The 27,481-nt window shown below is 36.5% G+C and overlaps 1 protein-coding gene across 9 annotated transcripts in view; it reads left to right on the top strand.

Annotated features, from left to right (window-relative positions):
- Positions 1–27,481, top strand: part of HELZ (helicase with zinc finger) — a 166,429-nt gene that overhangs the window by 60,272 nt on the left and 78,676 nt on the right. For 5 of the 9 annotated variants that reach the window (XM_021066745.1, XM_021066749.1, XM_021066743.1 and 2 more), the window contains 7 exons: positions 3,948–4,215; positions 8,116–8,449; positions 9,102–9,232; positions 15,659–15,838; positions 16,377–16,481; positions 23,215–23,393; positions 26,079–26,197. In XM_021066745.1, the coding sequence (XP_020922404.1) occupies positions 3,948–4,215; positions 8,116–8,449; positions 9,102–9,232; positions 15,659–15,838; positions 16,377–16,481; positions 23,215–23,393; positions 26,079–26,197 (1,316 nt within the window). The remainder of the gene's footprint in view (positions 1–3,947; positions 4,216–8,115; positions 8,450–9,101; positions 9,233–15,658; positions 15,839–16,376; positions 16,482–23,214; positions 23,394–26,078; positions 26,198–27,481) is intronic. The other 4 variants (XM_021066748.1, XM_021066750.1, XM_021066746.1 and 1 more) reach the window with 1 other exon arrangement.

The raw sequence follows: 27,481 nt of genomic DNA, 5'->3' as shown, positions 1-27,481 counted from the left end.
CTTTTTAAGTCCTAGATAAATACAGCTATTTTTAGTAAATTCCACATTTAACATGCATTTTATTGCATACCCCTTGTGAAGTCCTTGAGCTGGGTACATAGAGCACTGGATTTTTTTTTTTCTCCTTTTGATCCACTGTCCAGGTCCTGTTAAGGATAATTTTCAAGTCTGCTGTACTACATACTTCAAGACAAAACAAACCAACCCTTTGGATGCTTTATTAGAATAACTATGTGGCTGAAATGAGAGCATTGCTAGTCTCAATAATCAGGAGGGTGAGGGAAGTTGGAAAGTGAATCTGGTTACTCCAACCTTGAATTCTATTTTTTTTTTTTGTTTTTTTTTTGGTCTTTTTAGGGCCACACCGGCAGCATGTGGAGGTTCCCAGGCTAGGGGTCAAATCAGAGCTCTAACCAACGGCCTATGCCACAGCCACAGCAACACCGGATCCAACAGAGTCTGCAACCTACATCACAGCTCACGGCAACACTGGATCCTTAACCTGCTGAGCAAGGCCAAGGATCAAACCTGAGTCCTCATGGATACTAGTTAGATTTGTTTCTGCTGAGCCACGATGGGAACTCCCTAAATTCTATCTTTGATAGAGGCAGTTCTTCCCTTATATTATCCTCAGGAGATTAGGTACATTCTCATTATCTTTTAACTTTTCTTACGAATTTCTCTTAAAATACATGTTTAGCTTCTTCCTACCATATCTTAGAGTAACAAACCTAGGTTTATAATTTGTCAGGTTTGCTTTCAGATTTATTATTATAGGTCAACGTTAAACTCTTCCCTAAGTGATTTTATGAATATTGATCCTAACCTGTTGACTTTTCATCTTCGCAGAGTGTTTTTTTATTTTAGCCTAATCTAGATTGAAGAAAAGCGCTTAATTACCCAGGAGGAACTGGCTCGGGCTGCCCTGAGTAATATGTATGTCTGGGTTAGTTGTTAGCAGGTACACATGTGCTGCAGGTGGGGTGAAATGAACCCCAGTAGTAATCATGCCCACTATCCCCATAGGGGAACCCCCCCTCCCTTCTCTGTTTAAAGAGAAGCTCTTAAGACCTTTAAGCACTATAATTTAGGTGGGTAGTTAAACAGGTTTAGTAAGACACTGCAACTGAGAGGATTGGAGGCAGAAATTTGTCTCAAGTTCAACTGAAGTAGGGAAAGACAAGTGCTTTTTGCAAAATAAAGCCTTCACAGTTAATTTTGGACACCTGAGTTAATGACTGAGCTCAGTAGTTTGTAAACTTTTTGATGCTGGTACACATGGATTTTTTTAGATTCTTCTTTCTGTTCTCCTTGCTCTCCTCTCCTATATTGTATTTATAGTCATTAAAAGGGTGGAATAAAATTTAACATTGTTGGAAATTGTTTTGAAATTGTTGGGCTCCCTGCTAATGACACGGATTTTAAGAATTTCATAGAATCAAGATGGGAGTCATGGCGCTAACTGATAAAATGAGAAAAACAAGTACTTTTTCTTGTGCCACTTTCCCCAAAAGCCTGAATGTTTTTAGCTCAGAGTTGAATGATTTGTGTACCTTGCTTTGTATATTAAGTAGCTGATACAAAAAGCGTTCTTCAAGGAAAGCCGCGGCATTTTAGGTTCGTCATTATCCCAGTTACTTAAACATCAGTTAGGAATAACTAATGACTTTTTGAAAAATGGGAATATAATATTGATCTGCATAGTCTGAATCAGTTTCTTTAAAATAAAATTATGAGGAGTTCCTATTGTGGCTCAGTGGATTGAGGATCCGACATTGTCTCTCGGGATGTGGGTTTGGTTCCTGTCCTGGCTTAGTTGGTTAAGGATCTGTCTTTGCTTCAACATGCAGCATAGGTTGCACTCAATATTAGAAAATAGTTTATTCTAATAAAGTATTGGATATCCAGTGGCTTGGATCTGATGTTAACATGGCTGTGGCATAGGCCCCAGCTGCAGCTGTGGTTTTAGACTCCTGGTCTGGAAACTTCTATATGCAGCAGGTGCGGCCATAAAAAGAAAGAAAAAGAAACCCTTTAAAATAAAATTATGAGATATGATTTCCTTATGCCCGAAGAGTAGTTAGAAATCCTTTTAATATTTCACCTTAAGGAGTTCCCATCATGGCTCAGTGGTTAACGAATCCGACTAGGAACCATGAGGTTGCGGGTTCCATCCCTGGCCTTGTTCAGTGGATTAAGGATCCGGCGTTGCCATGAGCTGTGGTGTAGGTCGCAGATGTGGCTCAGATCTCCAGTTGCTGTGGCTGTGGTGTAGGCCGGCGGCTACAGCTCCGATTAGACCCCTAGCCTGGGAACCTCCATATGCCATGGGAGCAGCCCAAGAAATGGCAAAAAGACAAAAAGACAAAAAAAAAAAAAATTTTTTTTCACCTTAAATAAATTCTTCAATACTAGCATATAGTTTATTTTTTTAAGAGCTTGTTATTTGTTTTGTCACCGTACCATTGTTTCTCCTTTTGACTTTTGAATTAAAGAAGAAAATTTTGTACATCTTTGCTATTTTGATAATAGTATCTGACTTTAGTGATGATATAATCTGTTTTAGGAATGTTGGCATGTATGTTAAATATTTTTTATAGCTATGATCTAATGAATGAATAGGCAGGGCCCAATTTTATTAGAGTGGTCTAGTTTTCTTTTTGAAACTTCTGCTTGTGTGGCTGTTGCAAAAATAGGCCAACATTGTCTCACCTAGAGCATTTTAAAAATGTAAAATTTTAATAAGGCCATCTTTATATCTTGATGGTTGTAGTTGTGTTTGTATTGCCATCTGAAGGAAAATAAAACTGGCATGTAAAAATGCCTTTTCAAGGAACAAAGCTTAGGAATTAGGACTTTCACATTTTAACCTTTATTAAGATAGTAAGATAAACTATTTTCTAGTATTGAGAAGTTTCTCTTAGTGGATGACTATACTTACATGTTTATGCTCTTATTTCAAAGCTTGCCCAGGATAACCTGACTTTGCACTTTGGAGACTGATGTTTGTTTACACTTCTTATTATTTCTTCCTAAAACTTTAACTTGAGTTGTGAAACCATCTTTATGTTATGTTAAAACTGAGTCTTGGCCTAAGGAGTCAGTTAAGCAACTTTTTCCCCCCCTTTTGGTCAAGTTTCCTGTTTATAGGTTTATGTGTGTTCCAGCCAATAGCGAAGTAACATGCACTGCAGTTGGAGCAAGCCTACTGCGTGCTCAGGATTTATGTTTGATTTATTTCACCCTGTGCTGGTATTGTGCTGCATTTTTGTTTTTTCCAGAGCTGTCAGAACTTGAACGGTCATTCATTTTGACTTTGTGCCCTACTTACCTTGTAATTTAACTGAAGCTAAACTGGATTTTTCTGAAATGGTATTTGAATAGTACATCGTATCACATTTCAAATGTGGAATTTAATGTGGGGGGAAAAAACCCAAAAGGTCTTTTTGTTTGTTGTTGACTTTCAGAATTTCACTGTGCTTTCCCACACAAGAGAAGATTGAACCTCTCATGGTTTTCTGATCTTCTTTCTCATAATGGGGCAGGTATTGCTAGTAGGAGGAAAAAGTTGATTATCACGTGATAAGATTTTGTCTTATGAGTTATTTATCGTACCTTCTTCCTGTGGACTAGATTTCTTTTGACTGAAGGTTAAATTCTAAATGTTAGTCTGTATTTTTAAAAGGTTAATAACTATTTTTGGAATGTTCTAGACTGATGTACAAAAGATATTTTTTACATGGGTTCCTATTTATGTTATTTTGTTAAGCTAGACAAAAAAAATATTTGTGATATGGGGAAAATACTCTGTCAAATGGGTTTGTATTGTTTCATTTTGAAGAATTTTAGCTCTAGCATATAAAATTCTCTTACCGAAATACCCAGTGTATTATTTGAGAATTTTAATGTTGTGTTCCTTTATAAATGTGTTTTCTGTTTCCATTTAGATCTTGAGTACCTGATGCATGCAAAGCAACAATTAGTAACCACAGCTAAGCGTTGGGATTCTTCTTCTAAGACTATTATAGATTTTGAACCTAATGAAACTACTGATTTGGAGAAGAGCCTTCTTATCAGATACCAAATTCCTCTCTCTGCTGACCAGCTATTTACCCAGTCTGTTTTAGACAAATCATTGACCAAGACCAACTATCAGTCACGGTTGCATGACCTTCTTTATATTGAGGAGATCGCCCAGTATAAGGAAGTCAGCAAGTAAGTTACTTTAGAAACACTGTTCTTTCTTTCTTTAAATTTCTCCTTTGAATGGTATTTTTCATTTTTAAAATATGGAGGGGGCCTGAGTGAAGTCAGGTAGTGAAATGGTTGCTATTCAATAGCTGTTATCCAGTATTGGTATATGAGTTACTTAAGGCAAGAACTGTGGCATCTTGGTGACCTTAGTATTTAGTACCTAGTTCATCTCCACAAGACACTGCCACGTGCTGGGAGTATAAACACGTGGTTCCTGCTCTTCGGAGGTTTCTGTTAATGGTAGTCAGAGCAGGCACTCAGGCACTCAGTGATCTTTTGTTGAATAAGTGTGCAAAAACTGAAAGAGACTACATGTTTTGAAAATTTTAAGAGTAACATGATTTAATCTTCATAAAAAAACCTGATAATAACAAGATACCTTTATAGCAGTTTATAAATGCTTTAATATATTTTACCTTTTATCCATACACCACAGGTTAAGACCAAGTGTTTAAATCAAAAGCCTTATTTGAATCATTACAGGAAAAGTAATCTTAGAAGGTTTCAGTGAAGGAAAATGTTAATGAAATAGTTGCTGTATTTGGTGGTAGCATTCTACTTTTTTTTTTTTTTTTTTTTTTTTTTTGGCTGTGCCCTCAGCATTACAGAAGTTCCTCGGCAAAGGGTTAAACAGCACTGACCCAAGCCACAGCAGTGACAACACCACATCCTTTAACCCACTGAGCTACCAGGGAATGCCAGTAGCATTCTACTTTTTAGATAAAATGGGAATGAGGCTTAAAAATTGAACCACAGTTATAAAACATGAATGCATTTTTATTTTTAAATTTTTTTATTTTTTGGTCTTTCCTAGGGCCGCACCTGCGGCATATGGAGGTTCCCAGGCTAGGGGTCGAATCGGAGCTGTAGCTGGCCTGCACCACAGCCACAGCAACATGGGATCCGAGCCATGTCTGCGACCACAGCTCACGGCAACGCCAGATCCTTAACCCACTGAGCAAGACCAGGGATACTGAACCCACAACCTCGTGGTTCCTAGTCAGATTTGTTAACCACTGTGCCACGACGGGAACTCCATGAACACGTTTTTAAAAGTAGTTTTACTTTAAATACAGCCTAATCAATGTATTTTTCTTTTCTAAGCTGCCTTATTGCTACCTTATCATTAATGGTATTAAGACTGAATACTCATTAAGGATACATCCAGACAAGGAAAAGTAAAAACTTGAAGGTACCTTGTATCACTCTGTTTGTAGCTTAAATATGATCCAACTTTTGGGAAATTATCTAATTTCAAATTAAACACATGTCAAGTTTACAGAGTCAGAGTATATATACAGTTTTCATTGCTCTAAGACTTTACGTCATGCTCCATTCATGATCTCTTAAAAGACGTTTATTGATCGTGTTTATAGACAGTTCTAGTGAAATGGTCAGTTATTAAGTAACAAGGACAGTGGTTTGTATCATGTACATTATTCACATTATTCATATGCCTATATATTATTTGCACTATCGTAGATTCCTTTTCCTTAAGAAAGAAGACTGTGATAAAGCATTAATGTTGGGAAGAAATATAGTTTAAAGTCTTAGCCGACTCTTAGAGACTATTTTGAAATACCCTATCAGCAATTCAGAAACATTTATATTTTAACTTCTATTTATTTATTTATTTATTTATTTTTGTTTTTTTACTATTTCTTGGGCCGCTCCTGCGGCATATGAAGATTCCCAGGCTAGGGGTCCAATCGGAGCTGTAGCCACCAGCCTACACCAGAGCCACAGCATCGCGGGATCCGAGCCGCGTCTGCAACCTACACCACAGCTCACGGCAACGCCGGATTGTTAACCCACTGAGCAAGGGCAGGGACCGAACCCGCAACCTTATGGTTCCTAGTCGGATTCGTTAATCACTGCGCCACGATGGGAACTCCTTAACTTCTATTTAGTAGTTTATTAAATTTTATAAATCATTCCATGTACATTACCTTAGAGGTTATAACTAAAGACTCATGTGCTTATGGATTATTATATTAAAAATAATCTTTTAAAAATGAAAATTTGAAAGAAAAAAGAATAAATCCTGCAAAATTGTGTGGGTTAGGTTCTGATCAAGAAACTAAATGGATGAAAATTCACCCTAAGAACACCTTCCAAAGACTTCTAAAGGCAGTAGAAGAGGGGCTTGAAAATATCTGCATATGAAATGAGCACTGAAGTTGGTGTGATATTTCTAGAGGGCTATTTGGTAGTTTGTATTAAGAGTCTTTGGAAAGTTTGAACACTTTGGTATAATAATTCTGCTTATGAGGAATCACCCTGAAGAAATAATCAGGTGAAGATAAAGATGTCTGTACATAAATGTCTTTCAGAGAGTAGTGAAGGATAAGTTAAGTAAATTATGATATAGCCATATGATCAAATATTATGTAACCACTGAAATCACGTTCTTGAAGAATTTTAATACAGTGAAGATGCTCATGATATAGTATTCAGGGCACATATCCTAGTTATGAAACCTTATCTACTGTAATTCTTGTTTTGCGTATATGTATATATTTGTATATGAAAATATTAGAAGTACCTGTCGTGGCCCAGCTGAAACGAATCTAACTAGTATCCATGAGGGCGTAGGTTCAATCCCTGGCCTTGCTAAGTGGGTTAATGATCCGGCATTGCTGTGAGCTGTGGTATAGGTCAAAGACGCAGCTTGGATCTGGTGTTGCTGTGGTGTAGGCCAGCGGCTACAGCTCCAATTTGACCCCTAGTCTGGGAACCTCCATATGCCGCTACTGCGGCCCTAAAAAGACAAAAAAAAAAAAAAAAAAAAAAAAAGGCATTATAGACATCATGTATCTGAAAGAAGATCTGAAAAGAAAACAATTCAGTAGTACCATTAAAAAATTTTTTTAGCCCTTTTCTGCAAATGTGTATATAGATGGTAAAACAATTTTTTAATTCAAATTTTTTAAACCTTATTAAGAAAGAGAGAAAATGTGCCCATTCTTATTTTGTGTTTTCTTGTACAGCACCATTTTAGAATGGCAAAGGAGAAGAGCTTTTAGTTCCTTTAAATCCTTCTTTTACTTCATCTTTGTTGACTGTGTGAATTAATCTTGAATGTCTGTGCTTCTTGTACACACACATTCTCTCTCACACTCACATATACACATGGAAGTGGGAGTGAGTACATCAGCCACTGTCTAATAAGATAGCCTTTAACTTCTCTTTCCATGGTTTTGGCATGAGATCTGCCTTGATGTAGCCATGAACAAAAAATTTATTTTGGATGCTGTTCGTAAACAGTGTTGAAAAAAGAAATATTATGGTTGGAATCTTTTGGTAGGATGTACGTGGAAGGCATTAGTTGAATATAAGTCTGTTTCAGTTTCAATACAGTACATTTCCTTCTGGTTTTGGGCAGTTGTAAAGTCTTACTTGTCCTAGTGGTGTACTCAGAACAGATTTTCATATTAATTAATACATGATATTTCATTTTATTAAAAAACTAGCTCAGTGGGTTAAGGGCCTAGTGTTGTCACTGCAGTGGCTTGGGGTTGCTGCTGTGGTGTGGGTTTGATCCCTGGCACGGGAACTTCCATATTCTGCAGGCATGGAAAAAAAAAAATCATACTTAGCTTCATTTTAAATGCTCAGATTTAAAAAATGTGTGTATTCTTCAATGCAACTAAATAACTTGGAGAGTTTATTCACTTAAAAAGTTGTGTTATCTCTAGAGTGGATTAAAGGCAGGAAGATAGTATATAGTTTGTAGCTTGGTAGACTGGAATTGATAGTGAAGTTTTAAATTTTCTATGTTTATGTTTGATTTGTTTTACTCTTGTAGCTTTAACGTTTTTGATGTAAAATATTCAGACTCATTTTTTACTTCCAATACAGGTTCAACCTTAAAGTGCAATTGCAGATTCTAGCAAGCTTCATGCTCACTGGAGTTTCTGGAGGTGCAAAGTATGCTCAGAATGGACAACTTTTTGGTCGCTTTAAGCTTACTGAAACACTTTCTGAAGATACTTTGGCTGGACGGCTGGTGATGACCAAAGTCAATGCTGTTTATTTATTACCAGTTCCTAAAGAGAAGTTAGTACAGACCCAGGGAACCAAAGAGAAGGTTTATGAAGCTACTATTGAGGAAAAAACAAAAGAATATATATTTTTAAGGATATCCAGGGAATGCTGTGAGGAACTTAATCTTCGGCCTGATCATGACACACAGGTAAGTTTTGAAGTGCGGCCCCTTCACTGTGGTTGTCTGTAATCTGCTTGTCGGCTAATGTGCTTCTTCTGGTTTTCTTTCCCTTCCTCTGCCATAACTAGAGGTGTTCTTTTTGTCTTTATGGATTTTTAGGTGAACTGTGTTCAGTCTGCCGTATTTAACGGGAAAGCTACTCTTTTTTTCTTTTTAAATATAACATTTGGTGAATATTGTTCATTCATAGTAAATCAATACAGTGTCATAGGCCTGGTTATAACACTTGAGAGATGGTATTTCACAGATGTTGTACAGATTTTATCAAATATGTTCTTCATAGGAATGGTGGAATTAGAGAATGTTTATTTAGAGATTGTGATGTACAAGTGCCTCAGTTTCTTTAGATGTGAAATGAGTTTAATAATAGTATACCCATCATTGGTGCTATTGAACCAGGTAATCTTTGTACAGTGCATATTATGGTGCCTAGCACTAAGTAAACAATGCCTATATTAGGCATAATAATTATTATTAGATTAGGATTACACTTTTTTCAAGGAATCTCTAATCTTTGCACTCTCCGAAAGGTTACCTCCATAAAGCATTCTAGCAAGCTGCAAAGCATTGATGTTTGCTTTAATGCTTTTTAAAATTTTTAAAAAATTTTGTATTTCAGGTCGAACTTCAGTTTCAACTAAATCGATTACCCCTCTGTGAAATGCATTATGCGCTAGACAGGATCAAGGATAATGGGGTTTTGTTTCCAGACATTACAATGACTCCAACCATACCTTGGAGTCCCAACAGGTACAAAAACGAAATATCTCACTCAAGAAGTTACTGTAGTATTAAATTGTGTATCTGTGTCAAATAGCTCAAGCAGACTTTGATAACAAAGTTCACGTGTATTCTTCAAGAGACATATTATTGGTTGAGAAGAGAGAGTGAAAGAACTCTTAGAATGAAGCATTTGAAGGTTCATGTATTTTCTTCACATTTCCTCAGAGTCTAAATGAGTTCCATGAAGAAGTTCACTTGTGGTGTAGTGGATTAAAGGTCTGGTGTTGCCACAGCTATGGGGCAGGTTGTAGCTGTGGTGTGGGTTCGATCCCTGGCTCAGGAACGTCCCACATGCCATGAATGGATGTGCATAAGTAAATACGTAAATGCATATATACATATATATATGTGAATTCTGTTGCTTTTCTCAACAGCCTGAATTTGATAGGATACCAAGCAATTTAGGAATATTTCTGAGTCGAACTTGAATGGGCAAATTAGGGCCTTTCTAAAGTGGTTCAAATAGTTAATTTAAAATAATTTTTGGATATCGAAAACGTTTTTATAATTTAGGAAGATGGAGAAAGTATCATAGAAGATGCTCAAAATTAGTAGTTGTATAAATATTTTTCTTCTTGAATTCATCTTTACGCATAATTAAATATGATACTTCTGTTTTATTTCCAGACTAACTGCAGTGATAGCTCTATTGGCTGCATGTTGCTTTTCATTCTTTCACTGAGTTTTATCTTCTTGGCCTTGGTCCATGGCCAGCTCACTCCTCATTCCACCTTTTTTTTTTTTTTTAAAGTGGTTCTACACAATGGTCTTATTTATTTATCTTTTATCACGTGTATCAATCCAGCAATGGTAGGATGGCCCCATCTCTGACAGAGGTTCTGGTATCTTTAATAAGTGGTTTCCAAGGTCACTCGGGTACCGACATCCAGCTGGCAGATGGGAAGCAGGAGTGCAGGGGATCATGTGGGAAGTCTTGATGGGCCAGGCCTAGAAGTGACTGCATATCATTTCTCCTCACATTCCATTTCTTCTGGTCCTAAAAACAGCACAAAGCAAAATATGCCTTATGACACAAAATCCAAATAATTTCTCCCTTGTTTCCACTTCTCCTTACTATCTTTGCCCCATTTTCTTTTTGTTGCTGAAATTCTTGAGCAGGAATAATCAACCTATTTCTGTTATTTTTTACTTACTCATCCTGTAATCTCTGTTTTCTCCTTCCTCACTCTCCTGAAAATAATCAGTGATCTACCAGTTGTAAAAATCCAGTGGCATCTCATCATTTCAGCTCTCCTTTAATTGTTTCCCTCCATTCTTCCCTTTCATTTCATTCTTACAACCAGTGCTTAATTTGGAGCCGGGCTATTTCAGTAGCCTTCTAGTTGGTCTTCAGTCCTGCTGTCTGTGTCTCATGTTTTGTGGTCCAACCCACAGAATATTTCTTCCAGAGTTAGTTTGCTAAAATAATCATTTCATTTCACGGCTTGCAAATCTCTGAAGGGGTTCTTCTGATATGTAGTTAAAGTCTGAGCATCCTAATATGAAACTCTTGTTGTATGGTCTCTTTGATAGCACTTTTCAACAGTATCTTTTCAGATTTCTTTTACTTTTTTCTACTTATACCTGCTTTCTTCCTCTAAACCCTCATGTTCTAGCCATATTGAATTACCTTGAAGTTTCTCATTTGCCCTGCACTGATTTGCCCCCTTTTGATGTTTTTGCTTTTTTTTAGGGCCCCACCCACGGCACGTGGAAGTTTTCAGGCTAGGGGTTGAAACGGAGCTTCAGTTGCCAGCCTGTGCCACAGCAGTAGCAACACCAGACCCAAGCTGCATCTGCAGCTCACAGCAATGCCGAATCCTTAACCTACTGAGTAAGGCCAGGGATCGAACCTGTGTCCTCATGGATACTAGTCAGATTTGTTACTGCTGAGCCACAATAGGAACTCCCTCCTTATCTTTTTAGAAATTCTTTTAAAATTATGGTAAAATATATATAACATGAAACTTAGCCATCTTTACCATTTTTACGTGTACGGTGTGATAGTGCTAAGTATGTTCACATTGTTTTATAGTTAATCTCTAGAACTTTTTCATCTTGTAAACGGAAAGTTTATACTTATTGAATTTGCATTTTCCCTTCCTCCAGCCCTGTCTTCTGTGATTTTCTCCATGTCATTATTTCAGCAAATGTTTATTTATGCTGCTGTATGCTAGGTTCAGTCAGTTTTGTACTTTCAAGCATAATTTCTCTAAAACTAATTTTTGTCAGTTGTGTACATTTCTACTGTTCATGTTAGACTAAGCTTTTTAGAAGAGACCATATCTTGTGTGCTTTGAATCTCTAACATTGCCTTGCATATTATTAATTTATGACACATTTAAATTAATAAGAATGTCAAGTTTAAAGAAGAAAGTTAGGGTTTCAAATGTGAGGCCATACCAGTAAACGTCCAGGTGTTTACTGGATATGCTCACTTCAGAAAATTATATTGTATATAGTAGTATATTCAGATACCGTTGATTTTAAGTGTTAACTGCAAAAGTAAGGAAATGTCAAGTAGCAGAAAACTTTCAAATAAGAAAAGATTTCATACCATTATAATTTAAGTAGTAATTAAAATGTATTTGGTCTGGGAAAGTTGAGAAGCTCTTAGCCATTTAAAATATTTTCTGGAATAAGGTGGAATAGAGAAAGATAAATGAAATTGAGAAATTACTCTTGAGCATATAATTTATAAATTAATTATAAAAATGCATTAGGAGTTCCCGTCATGGCTCAGTGGTTAATGAACCCATCCATGAGGACCCAGGTTCAATTTCTGTCCTCACTCAGTGAATTAAGGATCCAGTGTTGCGGTGAGCTGTGGTGTAGGTCATAGACGAGTCTCAGATCCTGTGTTGCTGTGGTTCTGGCATAGGCTGGCAGCTACAGCTCTGATTGGACCCCTAGCCTGGGAACCTCCATATGCCACAGGTGTGGCACTAAAAAAGACAAAGAAAGGAAAGAAGAAGAAGCGTTAGATCAGGGAAAAAGAAGAACTTAGAATTAATTTGGTTCAAGGAATAAAATAACTTATTTTATTCAGTGTAAACATGAATAGATTTCATATGATTTTAAATTGTGAAAATCAGAGATTACTTTTACCAGCATGTATATTGTATATCTTCTTCCCTTTATTAAACAGGTGGTACAATAAAGACAATTAGTTTTGCTTATTGGCTTTCTGTAAATGTTCATCATTCATGACCAGAAACTATAGAGACGACTTATACTGATAAAGTTTCTGATCTGTTCTGAAGCATTTCTTTATATAGAAATAATTGAAAAGTTGAACAGCCATACAAATAAGATAAGGAGATACTAACATATTTTAGAATTATATCTGTGTGTATGTCATTAATTTCTTAGATTTGTACTTGTATACATTCCAATGTCTCTCATTCGTAAGTTCATTAAAGTCCCCACATTTGAAAGATTAGAGGGTATTTTATTTTTTATTTAAAAAAATTTTTTATGGCTCTACCCATGGCATATGAAAGTCCCTGGGCCAGGGGTTGAATCGGAGCTGCAGCTGTGACCTGTGCCACAGCTGTGGCAACACCAGATCCTTAGCCCACTACACCAGGCTGGGGATTAAATTCTCGCCACCACAGAGACAACACTGAATCTTTAACCTGCTGCACCACAATGGGAACTCCAATTAGAGGATATTTTTAAAACATTTTTTTTTGATTTTTGAAAGTATACACTGGTCAAGTAATATCTTATTTTTCTGAAATCCTCAGAAAAGATTATAGTAATAGAAGCCAGCATTAATTTTGCACTTATTGCTCAATTATTTTTCAAACAGCTTGCATGCATTATTTTATTTAATCTTTTTTTTTTTTTTTCTTTTTAGGGCCACACCCATGGCATATGGAGGTTCCCAGGCTAGGGGTCGAATCGGAGCTATTGCTGCTGGCCTATGCCACATCTGCAACCTACACTACAGCTCACGGCAACACTGGATTCTTAACCCACTGAGCGAGGGCCAGGGATTGAACCCGCAACCTCATGGTTCCTAGTCGGATTCGTTTCTGCTGCGCCACAATGGGAACTCCTATTTAATCTTTAAAATAACCACCTGGGAGTTACCTCCGTGGTACAGAGGATTGGTGATGTCTCTGGAGCACTGGGATGCAGGTTTAATCCCCGGCCTGGTACAGTGGGTTAAGGATCTGGCATTGCTGCTGCTGGGCATAGGTTGCAACTGCGGCTCCAGTCTGATTCTCCGTATGCCACAGAGTGGGGAAAAAATAAAAATTAAATTACATTAAATTAAAACAACCATCTGATACAAGTATCATTATCTTTGTATACAGATAAAGGAACCATTGAGGTCAGATATCATAGGATCATAGTGGTCAGGTATGGATACAAGTAACAGTTGAATTAACTGTGGCTTAAACAAGTGGAGCTAGAGGTCCAGAGCTAGGTGGTCCTGGGCTGGTGCCTGGGGCTCAGCAGTACCCCTCCTCTCTACCATCTAGAGCATATTAGTTTTCTCCTTGATGCCTCTTTGCCTCGTGATTTAAGGATGGCTTCTGTAGTTTTATTTATTTGTTCATTTTCAGTTTTTTTGTCGTGCCCACAGCATATAGAATTTCCCAGGCCAGGGGTCGAATCTGCACCACAGGAGTGACAATGCTGGATGCTTAACTGCTGGGCCCCCAGGGAACTCCCATAGTTTTATTTATCACAAGCTTTTTCCAGCCAGGTGACGGAGGACGGTAAAGGGTAGGAAGGGCTTTTTCCTGGTGAGACTTTGTTTTTGTTTTACTGGGCAGAGAAGCCCTTCCATGGGACTTCTTTGTGCATCTCATTGACTAGAATTGGGTGTCCAGCTGAGGAAGCTGGGAAAAGGATCATTATAGCTGCCTAGGATCCTTAGCAGAGGAAGGCAGGGAAGGGTGCCGTGGATGGTTGGTGAGTAACCAACCCGCAGTGTTTGCCACATATATTAGATCTGGACTTAGGGGTCACCTGAAGCATAAGTAATGGCATGTTTATATGGTTAAAATTTGTTTTCTAAGGTTTAATATTAGGAGAATTTTGTTTATTTGAAATTATCTATTGTAATATATAGCATTAGTTACAATTTTTTAAAAACTGCAAGAGTTAAGAAAAATTTCTGTAAATAACTAGATTCTGTTTTAAGTAGAGTGTAGCCTCACATAGGGGGAATTTTCCTGTCTAAACCGTGTGCTTGTATTTCAGGATAACTTTGTAGGCGTTTTGCAAATTTTCTGAGTCTCTCTACATGCCCTTCCTATTTTTATTCACATCTCTATCATTTTTACCATAGTTGTTGTGATATTTAGTATTATAATTATAATTATGAGAAAGAATGCTATTGATTCTCCACTTCCCTTTCAGCATCTGCTGTCCATTTAAATTTTCAAAACTTAGCCAAGTCATAGAAGGTACACTAGCAAGTTAGATCTCATTACAGCGGCCATTTGTACTGCCTTGATGGGTGTTCTCTACCCTGAAAAATATGACATTAGTATATCATTTTTGTGCATGAAAATATTAGAAAACATTTCATATTTTTTGACCTTTAGAAAAAGACTACTTTTTTTGAATTAAGAACTTTATAGAAGTTTGATATCTCCTAAGTCAGTGACAAACAGGTTTTTTTCTTTTTCCTTTGTTTTAAGTTTTACTGAGAGATCTTTCAATGAATTAGAATTTGAAAGTCAATTAGTTTCCCTTTTGCATTTTATTTGATATACAAAGAAACTGCCACTACATTATTGCCAGAAAAATAAGTTTTCTGATGCTTTTATGTAACAGAGGGAAATTACATCTTTGAGACAGGGCTATTACTATTTATTGACTTGGCAGTAACTAGACTGGAAATCTGATGCCTTTAGATTAGCTATCAGAATCTTTTTGCACTTGAATAGGGCAAGATAACCAAAGTGAATTTTGATCAGCATAGTAAAGCACCTTACACTGACTCTGTTGTGAAATTTTTAATTTTTTATTTATATATATTTTTGGTCTTTTTAGGGCTGCACCCTCAGCATATGGAGTTTCCCAGGCTAGGGGTCTGATTGGAACTATAGCCACAGCAGCTCAGGATCTGAGCCACATCTGTGACCTACACCACAGCTCACGGCAATGCTGGATCCTTAATCCACCGAGCGAGATCAGGGATGGAACCTGCAACCTCATGGTTCCTGGTCAGATTCGTTTCCGCCGTGCCACGACGGGAACTCCTGGAATTTTTTAGAAGTAGTTTTAGAATAAACATTTGTTTTTATAGATGCTATGTTATTTCAATATTTTTAATGGTTCATTGAAATTCAGCATACTTGGGTATCATGTTCTGTTTATTAATAAGATGCATATGTTTAAAATAACTTACATTTTAATTTTCTGTAGACAGTGGGATGAGCAGTTGGATCCTCGGCTAAACGCAAAACAGAAAGAGGCTGTTCTGGCCATTACAACTCCGCTTTCAATACAGCTGCCTCCTGTTCTCATAATCGGACCCTATGGGACAGGCAAAACATTCACTCTAGCTCAGGCCGTCAAGCACATACTCCAGCAACAGGAGACGAGGTGAGATGGTATTATGTGTGCTTTAATCTCATTAATAGGGCACAACTTCCATCCTTGTTGTGATTACACTAGTGAGACAGTTTTCAGCCAGCTTGTAAAAATTAAAAAATAAATAAATAAAAAAGAAAGAAAAACACCCACACTCAAAGCCAAAGCATTAAAATTTGAATCCTCTTAAAACTTACTGTTTTTAAAAATTGGCACTGTAGAAGAATGGTAGCTTTTAAATAGTCGTCAAAATGACAGATCTTCTAAGGAATTGTGGTACATGTTAGAATCAAAAGGGTTGGGTTTTTAAAAAATTATTTTATGTAATAGGTTTTAAAATAATTTGGTGGACTTACCTCCTTTACAGCTTTAAGAATAATTAAACTTTAAGAATAATTTCCTAAAAGCATAGTTGAACAATATGTTAGCGATTACTGAGTAGGTTGAGGGAAATGTATATTAAAATGGCCACTGCTTTTTTTTTTTGGTATTATACTGCTTGAATAGTTTTGTGTTTTATCATTCTTTTTATTTGCACCATTTATTTCAGCAGGATTCTCATTTGCACCCATTCTAATAGTGCTGCTGATCTCTACATAAAGGATTATTTACATCCATATGTAGAAGCAGGCAATCCCCAGGCAAGACCTCTCAGGTATTTTTTAAGGCTTATTATGTATCTGTATCATACTTTGTTATTCTTAAGAAAAGGTGTCTGTAAAGATTTTAGTAATGTCAAGAAAACCAAAATCTTTAACTGTGCATTGGCATTTGGAGGTTATGCCTTCTTAAGAAACCTTTTAAATTAAGAAAAAATTTCAAAATCTTTGACCATTCACTTCTTAAACTTTAAATAAAGAGAAAGACATCCTTTTTTAAGTTTGTATGTAAAAATGTTGTTACAATCTGAGCCGATTTTGATGTGTGCCTCTAAAAGCTACTATGATGAAATAGTATAAATATGATTAAATCAATTTTAATTAAAATTCCTAGCATATTTTGCATGGCAGAGTAGTCATGCAGTGATAGTTCTTTATGGAAATAAAATTTTGGCTGTGATCATGCAGGTAATTTCATAGAAGCTAAACATTAAAGAAGCATGAACTTGTAGTGATTTCTACAATAAAATGTAATAGACTGGTATTTACAACTCTGCTATCATTAAAGAGACAAAGTGTCAAAGAAAATTCTAGGTTGGTATAGGTCCTTTGAGTGTATATGGATATGAAATGTTCTTAAATACAGGGCTGTGGGGGAATAAAATCCTTTTCTTCAGAAAACAATAAAGAATCATTAAAAGGTTATTTATTATACCATTTGCTTTCATTGTTGTATGAATTAATGTTTAGTTTTGCCATTTTACAAACTAATATGTCATGCCCTATGTTCAAATATAACTATCGTTTAAAAATTAATTTCTAACCACACTTTTGAATCATAATTCACTAACTTTTTATTTCTAGTTGAGCCTAGGCATGAAAAAATGAGATTACACTATTTTATTCTTTAATAACCATAACCAGAACCCTTTGAATGATTTTACAATTGCATTAAAAAGAACAAAAGAGAAAAAAAGTGGCATGGCCTGTTAACACAGGTTTTTATGCCATTCTCTGTTTCTACTCTGGAAGGCAAATTAGAGAAGAAATAATTATTTTAAGTAGAATCTAGTTTTATTTAGTAAGAAAATATCGCATGTATATAATCACTTTAAATGAAAATGTGGTATTTAACAATGGGTAAATTCATCAATAACTAGTTTGCTGCAGATTCTAATCTTTTTTAGCTCATAAGTGAAATTGAGTTAGCTAGTAGCATTTTTGCTGTGAGTGTTCTTACTTGAATGGAGAGAATATGTTTGATTGTTTGCTTTTATTGTTGGTAGAGCATGTGTGTGTGTTTGTATTTGCATATGTGTGTGTTAAGTAGGAAATAATGACAGTTTCAATGACATGATGTACTGGGGTTGAAAACAGGGGAGAAAAGGCCCCTCAAACGTTGGTTGACCTAACATAGGTCATTTGACACTTAGGGATAACTGTTGTTGATAAACATTAAAATCCATTATTGGCTAGCGTTACGTTTAGCTTTTCCCATGTAACATTTTGTTTTATAATTCAACACGTAATACATGTAAATATGTAGAATAATGAGAAGTTATATTCCAGTGTGGTATATGTATAGTTGTAGTGATCCAAATACTAAAACTTGCCCTCTAGCCGAAAATCTCATCTCTTCCCCAAGTCTCAAGAGTGGTTCAGTTGAAGGTGGAAAAATATTTAAATTTATGTAACGACAAAGTTGATGTTATTTCGTTTAGTAAATGGAATAATATAAGAGAAGGCTTGGGTACACCGAACGTTACCTTTATGTGGCTGTGCGTTTTCACCATAGTGCTTCTGTTCAGGAAAGATGTTATCCTGTGAATGTGTTTCCTAGGAGGATTAATACATTGAAATGTTAGGATTTATTAGTACCATCTCTTATTATAGTAACTCAAATTAATTTATAATTTTCCTAATGGGCAGCAAATATGAGAGGTATGGGAGATGGAATAGAGAAAATTAGAATGGTTGAGCCCTCTGGGGAGATCAGCTTTATCTGAATTCTCCCAGATTGCAAGGCAGAGAACACAAGAGGGCACTAAGTGTCCACGTATGACCTTGAAGATGTCTTGTCTCTGGCGTTAGAGTGGCGACAGCACTGTAGTTTAGAGTGGGCCCTAGTAAATGTGATAAAGTATGAAAATAGTTATAAACACTAATAGTTAAAACAGTAAATATGTTTAAATATGCATACTTATGGTTAAAATGTATGAAATTCTATTTGTTCATTGCCAGAAGTTGAACTTAAATGGTTTGAGGATGGAGGTTTCAAAATTCATTTTATTTTTTAAAATTTAATTTAATTTATTTTCTATATAGTGATTTTATTTTTTTCCATTATGGCTGGTTTACAGTGTTCCGTCAATTTTCTGCTGTACAGCATGGTGACCCAGTTACACATACATCTATGCATTCTTTTTTCTCACATTATCAGGCTCCATCATAAGTGACCAGATATAGTTCCCAGTGCTACACAGCAGGATCTCATGGCTAATCCATTCCAAAGGGAATAGTCTGCATCTGTTAACCCCAAGCACCCCATCCATCCTCAAATTCCTTTTAGATTGCATTTAGTTTAAGTTTTTACTTCTTACTTTATTAAAATTAGAAGATTTTAAAGTGGGATAGAGAGGAAAACATAGTTTCTTTCTGTGTATGGTTCTGAAGATAGCTATCTGCTTCTGGCCAAGTTACCGCTTAGTAGATAAAGGTTATCTATGGAGGAAGTGTGCATTTACTGTTTTCTAGGCAAATAGAAGGTATATGTTGTTTCGTATAGATCTTTGAAGAAATAGATCAGGTCTTGTCATGTGGTATTGTTAAATAACAGTATTAGGGAAGTGTAGATTGCATATGAATTCAGTACAGGAATACAATTTCAGCTGATTAAAATGATAATCAGACAATCTCTTTTAAATTTCATTATAATTCTTGTGGGGTATGTGGATGGTTAGTTTCTAGAAATATGTAAATTACATAGTTGGTGCCACATTTTTTACTATGAGCTTGAAAGCATCAATTCTTCAATACTGAAAAATGTTGTTGGGTGTGTTTTAAATAATCTTATAGACAGCATCTACCTTAAATGTTGCACAAATGAAAAGCACTGAGAAAATATTTGAATCTTTTTGAAGTCAGCACTAGACTTTTATATTTTTAAGGAAATAGGCCTAATGATCAAATTTTGTATTCTTACTAGTTTCAACTTTAGGTAGCTCCCAAGGTAACTATAAAAAAAGTCAGTAGTGACACTTAGAATTTCAGTTTCTGTTTTTTTCTTTGAGGAAGAAGCAGTGCCTAGAGTTAGATTTGATGAGTAATTTGAAAAACCACTTTTTCAATTTCATAATGAAATGTTCGTTTAAGAAAATACAGAACATATAGAAAAACATGAAGAAAATAAAAATTATCTGTCCTTTTTACCAGTCAGAGATAAATATTACTAACATTTTGGCATTTGATTTCTAGTAATTTATATGCTTACATGCATATACTTTATATTAATGGAATCATAATTTGAAAATGATTTTTCAGATAATTTGTAAAATGACAGTTTTCATATATTTAAAGGTAAATTCTGCTTTGCTGATCTGATTAAACATTTTTTTTTATTGAAACCTAAAACATGTTTAAGATTTTTATATCTTTTAGAAGTGATATTGGTTACTTTCACAGTCCTTCCTATCATACATTTCTTTACTTTCCTCTATTACAGTTTATAAATTAGGAATGTTTATTAGATGCTGTTCTTGTTTTGTTTTGCTTTGCTTAAAAAAAGACAATAATTAGTATTAATTGTTTCATGGAGGGTTAGAACACATTTTAGAAGATTATGAGATTAGTGTTTGTATTTTACATTTGAACTGCCTTTGAAGCATTCTAGAGGAAACAGATATCAAATAGTTGACTTGTGGAGTTCCCGTTGTGGTTCATGGAGATGTAGTCTCCATGAGGATGGATGTGGGTTCGATCCCTGGCTTCACTCAGTGGGTTAAGTATCCCGCGTTGCTGTGAGCTGTGTCATGGGTCACAGACATGGCTCGGATCCAGTGTTGCTGTGGTTGTGGCTGTGGCATAGGCCGGCAGCTGCAGCTCCAATTTGACCCCTAGCCTGGAACTTCTATATGCTGCAGGTGTGGCCATAAAAAGAAAAGAAAAATAAATGGATATGCATCCTGGAGCTCAGAGATGAGGTCTTGGCTGCAGAGAGAAAAATGTGTGAGTCATGTGGGCACCGGTGATAACTGAAGCCATGGGGCTGGGATGAGATTGTCAGGTGAGAGAATAGAGCTTGAGGAGAGCACTGAAGACTAAGCCTTGGGAAACCCTGGCCTGGAGAGGTGGCTGGAAAGCAAAAGGAGGCTGAGTCAGGGCAGCTGAGGGAAGAGAGTGTTTCAAGGAGGGAGCAACCACAGGATTGGCTGCTGCTAAGTAACTTGATGTATCCGGAAAATGTCCACATGGTTTAGTGACATGAAGTTTGTGTCCTTTGATTGGACCCCCCCCAGTCTCCTAAGTTCTTCCCTGTTTCATTGACTGCTGCTTCCCAGTCTCGTTCTTGTGTCCCTCTTCTTGTCCCAGCCTCTACATGGTGAAGTGGTTCTTCCAACTAGTTTCTTTTTTATCTATGCTTACTCTCCAGGTGAACTTGTCTAGTCTGAAAACTGAAGTATTGTCTCAATTGTATATTTCTTGTCCCAGGCATTCTTCTGAACTCCACACTTGCGTCTTCCCCTGCTTACTGGATGTCTCTACTTGGACATGCACTACTGTATATGTCCAAAACGGAATTCTTAACTCCCATCCCAAATCCATTCCTCCCGTTCACCACCAGTGCCATTCATCCAGTTTCAAAGCCGTGGAATCATCCTTTCTTTTAAATTCCACATCTAGTTTATCAGGAAATTCTATCAGCATTATTCTCAAAAAGTACGATGAGATTTTCATGTCTCTACTGTTAGCACCCTAGTCTAAGCTGGCATTTTTTTCTTGTCCAGATCCTTACAACAGTCTCCTAACTGGTCTCTGCTGTTTTCCACTGCTCTTGTCTCTCTCCCAGTCGTAGTGTGTGGAAGCAGCTTGTAGTGGTTTGTGAGAGCCAATCATGTGCCTGTCTTCCCAAGTTCATGCTCAGTTACATCATGTTGGTAGCTTGAAATTGGCCATGGTAGTAGGTTTTATACTACAGAAACCAGCAAACACTACAGATCAGGTCATCCCCTCTGCCCCTAAAGCTGGTTTTTCAACATTTACCAGCACATCACTGTCCAACCTTCTCCCTCCCTCCAAAACTATGTATTCTGTCCAAAGAAACAGAGGGGTCCTTTACCAGTGTAAGTCGTGTCACACGACATGTGCCTGGTTACAATTCTCTGATAGCTTTCCATTAAAATCGGAGTAAATCCAAAGTCTTTTTTAAATTTTAATGATTTTTATTGTTTACATTATAGCTGGTTCACAGTGTTCTGTCAATTTTCTGCTGTACAGCAAAGTGACCCAGTCGCATATGCATATACACATTCTTTTTCTCACATTATCCTCCGTCATGCTCCATCACAAGTGACTGGATGTAGTTCCCAGTGCTATACAGCAGGATCTAATTGCTTATCCATTCCAAAGGCAGTAGTTTGCATCTATGTTAACCTCAGATTTCCAGTCCATCCCACTTCCTCTCCTTCCTGCCCGGCAACCACAAGTCTGTTCTCCAAGTTCATAGGTTTCTTTTCTGCAGAAAGGTTCATTTGTGCTTTATATTCAAAGTCTTTATGAAAGCTTGCAAGCCGTGAGATTTGCCTCTGTGCCGGACCATAGTAGATACCCAGTAGATCTTTGTGATATGGGTGGATTAGAGATAGGGAGGTGGGTGGATGGCTGGATGAATTATCTCTGGACCACCCTAGTTATCTGTTGCATGAGGCTCATTAATATTTTTCTTTTGCAATTAATGGAAGAGTTCCTCTTTCTTAAGATTTTCTGATTGTCCAAAATGTAAATTTACTTTTATATTTCCAGAACTTTAGGTAGAGGTCTATTTAAATATAGGTATAATGATGTATTCTAGGAGTTCCCGTCATGGTGCAGTGGTTAACGAATCCGACTAGGAACCATGAGGTTGTGGGTTCCATCCCTGCCCTTGCTCAGTGGGTTAATGATCCGGTGTTGCTGTGAGCTGTGATGTAGGTTGCAGACGCGGCTCGGATCCCGAGTTGCTGTGGCTCTGGCGTAGGCTGGTGTCTACGGCTCCGACTGGACCCCTAGCCTGGGAATCTCCATATGCCACGAGAGCGGCCCAAGAAATAGCAAAAAGACAAAAAAAAAAAAAAAAAAAAAAAAAAAAGAATGTATTCTAATGTGAAATGCAATTACTTTTAAATTGCTTTTGTAAGTATGCCATTCACTATTTTCTTATTAGCATAGATAATGAAAATATAAGTTAAGTTTATTTTTGTAAGAATAGTCTAGAAAAAAAGTCCCAAATGGGAATGTTTTGAATTAAAAAAACCCTATTCTTATGAAGCTCTTTGTGTGTCCTTCTGTTGTAAGATTAATCTGAATGCTTAAGAATAATTAGATATTTATCTTATTATAATGTATATACTTTCTGCTTGATTCTTTTTTTGGTAGAAGTCAAAGCTATATGTTAAATTCTAATCCAGTAGAGTGTTAATGTTTATCAGATTTGTTAATTTCCAGATATTGTAGTCTTAAAATCATAATGTCAATATTTGGTAATCAGATAATGGTAAGATGTTTATAAATAGGAAATATTATCTTCTTTTATAGGGTATATTTCAGAAATCGCTGGGTAAAGACTGTCCACCCAGTCGTGCATCAGTACTGTTTGATCTCAAGCGCACATTCCACCTTTCAGATGCCACAGAAAGAAGATATTCTTAAACACCGAGTGGTTGTTGTTACATTGAATACTTCTCAGTACCTCTGTCAGTTGGATCTTGAACCTGGTATGCTGACCCAAGACACAGATAGGGTATCTGAATGCATAGGGCTCCTGCATTCAGTTTAGACCAGGGGTGGCCTATGGGCCATATCTGGTCTACTGTCTGCTTTTATCAATAAAGTTTTATCGGATGGAACACTATCATGCCCATTTATTTACCTATATTTTCTATAGATGCTTTTGTGCCATGGCAGCTGACTGAGTAGTTGCAACAGAGATTGTATGGCCAAAAAACCTAAAATAAATATTGTTCACCCTTCCCACACACACAAAATTGTCAACCCCTAGTTTAGACAGTCTAGTGATTGCTGTTCTGTTTGTTTTCTGGTTGATCAGATGGTATTTACTTACTATTGATCATGTGAAAAATTCATGTTTGGACACTATAAGTATTTTTTTTTTTTTACAATTTTCTCATGTTTAAAAATAGTTTTGCATTAATATAGTGTAGAGACAACAATTATGACAGGTTTTTTAAATGACATACTATTAAGATTTTTATATTTAAGTTCAGGAACTATGTAAAATCAAACGAATACACCAAGTACAGCCTATAGGGTGACAAGAAGTTCTGATAATATGGCAGAATTTAACCATCAAACTGTGGTATCACTTTAAGTTAGTTGCTTTGGAAGAACATTCACTTATTACTGCTGTATTATAATTGTTACATTGCTTAGCATTTTTTTGCTCTTTCCTTTTGGAATTGCTTTCAGAGTCAGTGACAAATTCTTTTAAATCCCTGGAACGCAGAGCCAGTTCTTTTCACCTTGCATTGCTGGCACTTGGCCCAGGGTATAGACACCTGGAGGCCCTTGATAAACCTCTCTTTATGTTAAATGAATGAACGGTGGCCAAACTTCCTTTTTTGAGCATAGATTTGATTTTAGAAAAAGCTTCAAAATCTGAGACATGTGTGATGAATAAGGTAGGTGATCAAACCTAGCCATTGGGGTTAAAAAAAAAAAAGGAAAGTGAGACGTGCCTCTCATGTAATGAGACTTGTGTGTGCAGCTCATGGCTAGCTGATGAGGGCAGTTACAAAAGCAGAGTTTCAAAAATGTTTTGAACAATGACTGCATCATTGGAATGAGTTACGTTTTTTTCTCAACTGACTTTGAATGGAACAGCATTATTTGAAATTAAATTTTGGTACATTTATTTTAAATTAGTCTTACTACTTTATGATTATACTCTATACATAAATTATACACCCAAATCTCATAAACAGTATATTTTTGTGAGGGTGAGTTAAAGAATGGCCTTGAAGAGCAAGAGTCAGTGTAGACGAATTCTTATTAGAAGTCAGCTATCTGCTTTGTTCTGGACATTGTTTATACTTTATGTAATTCTCATATCAACTCTGTGGAGTGTTAATTTACAGGTAGGACAACCAAAGCTCAGGATAAATCAGTTTGACTAATTCAAGTTACTTTTACTAGCTTATACAGTAGTACAATAGTTTCATGATTTATTCAGTTCATGATTCAAGCCTAGCTCTATTTAATTAAAATGTTACCTAATGAAAACAGATTTTCTTTCACTAGTCTTGTGTTTTCCAATTTGATCCTACGTTTATAGTCATCTTCCTTAATTAGTCTTGTAAGACAAAAACCACAAATTCTTCTCAACAGGGAGAAAAATACACATGCCCAAATCATGCTTGGGCTGCTATCATTAAATAGACAACATTTACTGATACCTCTGTTATCCTTGGGCCAACTCACAGGAGGCTAATTAATCCAGAGAGTTTTATAACTTGTCCTTCTGTTGAGAAGCCACTGTGTTCTTTGCTGTGCGAATGAAAAGAGGCCCCCTTTGCTCTACGGCAGTGACTTGGCAGTAGTGGACGTTTACTTCTTCACATTGAGGCAGCGAGGAGATTTTTGCTTCTTTCCCCTCTTTTAGGGGCAAAGATGTTTTTCCTCCGTTCTGTACAAAGATTCTTTATGCCTACTGTGTAGGTGTTTGTCTCTGGAGGGTATTTGCTGATGTCCATTTTTGATATTTGTGGTGTCATTTTTTTTTTTTTTTGCAGACTGGTGCTGTTTTTTCAGCCAGGATAGGGTCTTAGACTAAAAAATTAGGTATAATCTGTCTATGCGCACACACACACACACAAACACACTTATAGACAGACACACACACACAAAAGAAACCTAGACAATTAAAATGGTGAATTTGCTAATGGATAACCTTCGTTTTTGGTCAAAGTTGGATTATAGCTTTCTCTTTATATTAGATTTTGGGTAGGATTTTCTTTATTTTAATGCCTAGTATGTATGCTTTGGCTAAAGTTACTTATAAACTACCATTGTTTTATTCTTGGTGTTTTTAGCAAATAGATAGTGAAAGGACTTTGAGCCTGTCACTGTTTTGTTGTCAGCTTTTCTTTCTTTGTGGTGAAAAACTACTGTCTTTTTTATATGTACTGATTTTAACTATTAGTCTCATGGCCCTTAGCACCAGATGCCATTTCCATATCTATTATTGAGTGAAATAGTTATTTCTTTCAACTTCTGTGTTTTGAGTAGACTATTTTCTAATTTAAGGATTGGCATTAAAAGTACTCACAGCTCTTAAATTAGCACACTAAACTCTTTCCTTAACAGAAAAGAAAAAATACTGCTTGCTCCTCCCTCTATCACTGTTATAATACATTGTACTATGTTTATACTGTACTTTGTAGGGTTTTTTACACACATTCTGTTAGATGAGGCTGCCCAGGCCATGGAGTGTGAAACCATTATGCCTCTAGCATTAGCAACTAAAAACACTCGGATTGTCCTGGCTGGTGACCACATGCAGGTAGGTGCCCTCTGAGTCATCCTGTTGAAAGAAACTGATATTTGATATTTACTATTTTGTTTTCTAAAACGTCCTATGAAATTGTACCATGTATCCCATTTAAGTTCTTTAAATATTTCTGTACTAATAGTGAAAAATGGTATTTCTTTTTTTTTTTTTTTTTGGCTTTTTGGGGCTGCACTTGCAGCACATGGAGGTTCCCAGGCTAGGGTCCAATTGAAGCTGTAGCCGCTGGCCTACCCCACAGCCACAGCTACACAGGATCCGAGCTGGCCTACACCGCAGCTCATGGCAACGCTGGATCCTTAACTCACTGAGCAAGGCCAGGGATCGAACCTGCGTCCTCACGGTTGCCAGTCAGATTCATTAACCACTGAGCCTCGGTGGGAACTCCAAATGTTGGTATTTCTGAAGGAAAATTGCTATCCCACCACTTTTGTTCCTTCTTTGGTAGAGGATGGAGTGAATGAGTTCATCGGTGTTAAGATTTTCATGTGTCTTAATTTGAAGTTCAGTTCTCTATAGTATCAATATTTTATTTTTACTTTTCTTTACCAAATTTAAATTATCCTTCTTATGATTCCCCAGTTCCTCTCCTCAACATTTGTTTTTCCAAAGGGTTCCTTTTTTACTATCATAGGAAAAAAGCACTTAATTAAAAATAATAGTCAAAATCTCAAAGAGCGTGTCTGATCTTAATACCTAGAAAGAGAATTGCAGTTTTTCTATTAAACTATCAATTTTACAAAGTTGCAATTTGAGGTTCTTTCTCTTTTGTCACAGTTAAGATTGCACCTATATGATAGTTGCAGCTGTAGCTATCCAAATACCCAGGAAAGACTTGAATATAAAGGAACAAATTTTGTTTTTATTTCTTTGCCAGAAGTAGTTTAATTTTGTTCTTTGTGTCAAGTTATAATCAGAATGGTTCCTTATACTTTAAGAGATAAATATGGCTTTTTTGCTGTTTATTGAAAAACTTTTTAAGTCATAGGCTGTATATCCTGCCAGCTTACCATTTTATTTTATTATTTATTTGTTTATTTAAGTTTTTTTTAGGGCCACACTGGTGGCTTTTGTAAGTTGCCAGGCTAGGGGTCAAATTGGAGCTGCAGCTGCCAGCCTATATGCCACAGCCACAGCAATGCCAGATCTGAGTGGAAACTACTACCTACACCGCAGCCCACGGCAACACTGGATCCTTAACCCACTGGGTAGGCACAGGGATTGAACCCGTGTCCTCATGGATACTAGTCATGTTCATTACCACTGAGCCACAGTGGG

This window comes from Sus scrofa, chromosome 12 (assembly GCF_000003025.6).
Source record: "Sus scrofa isolate TJ Tabasco breed Duroc chromosome 12, Sscrofa11.1, whole genome shotgun sequence".
NCBI lineage: Eukaryota > Metazoa > Chordata > Mammalia > Artiodactyla > Suidae > Sus > Sus scrofa.
Note: the sequence above shows the minus strand (reverse complement) of the source record. Positions and strands in the feature narration are given on the sequence as shown.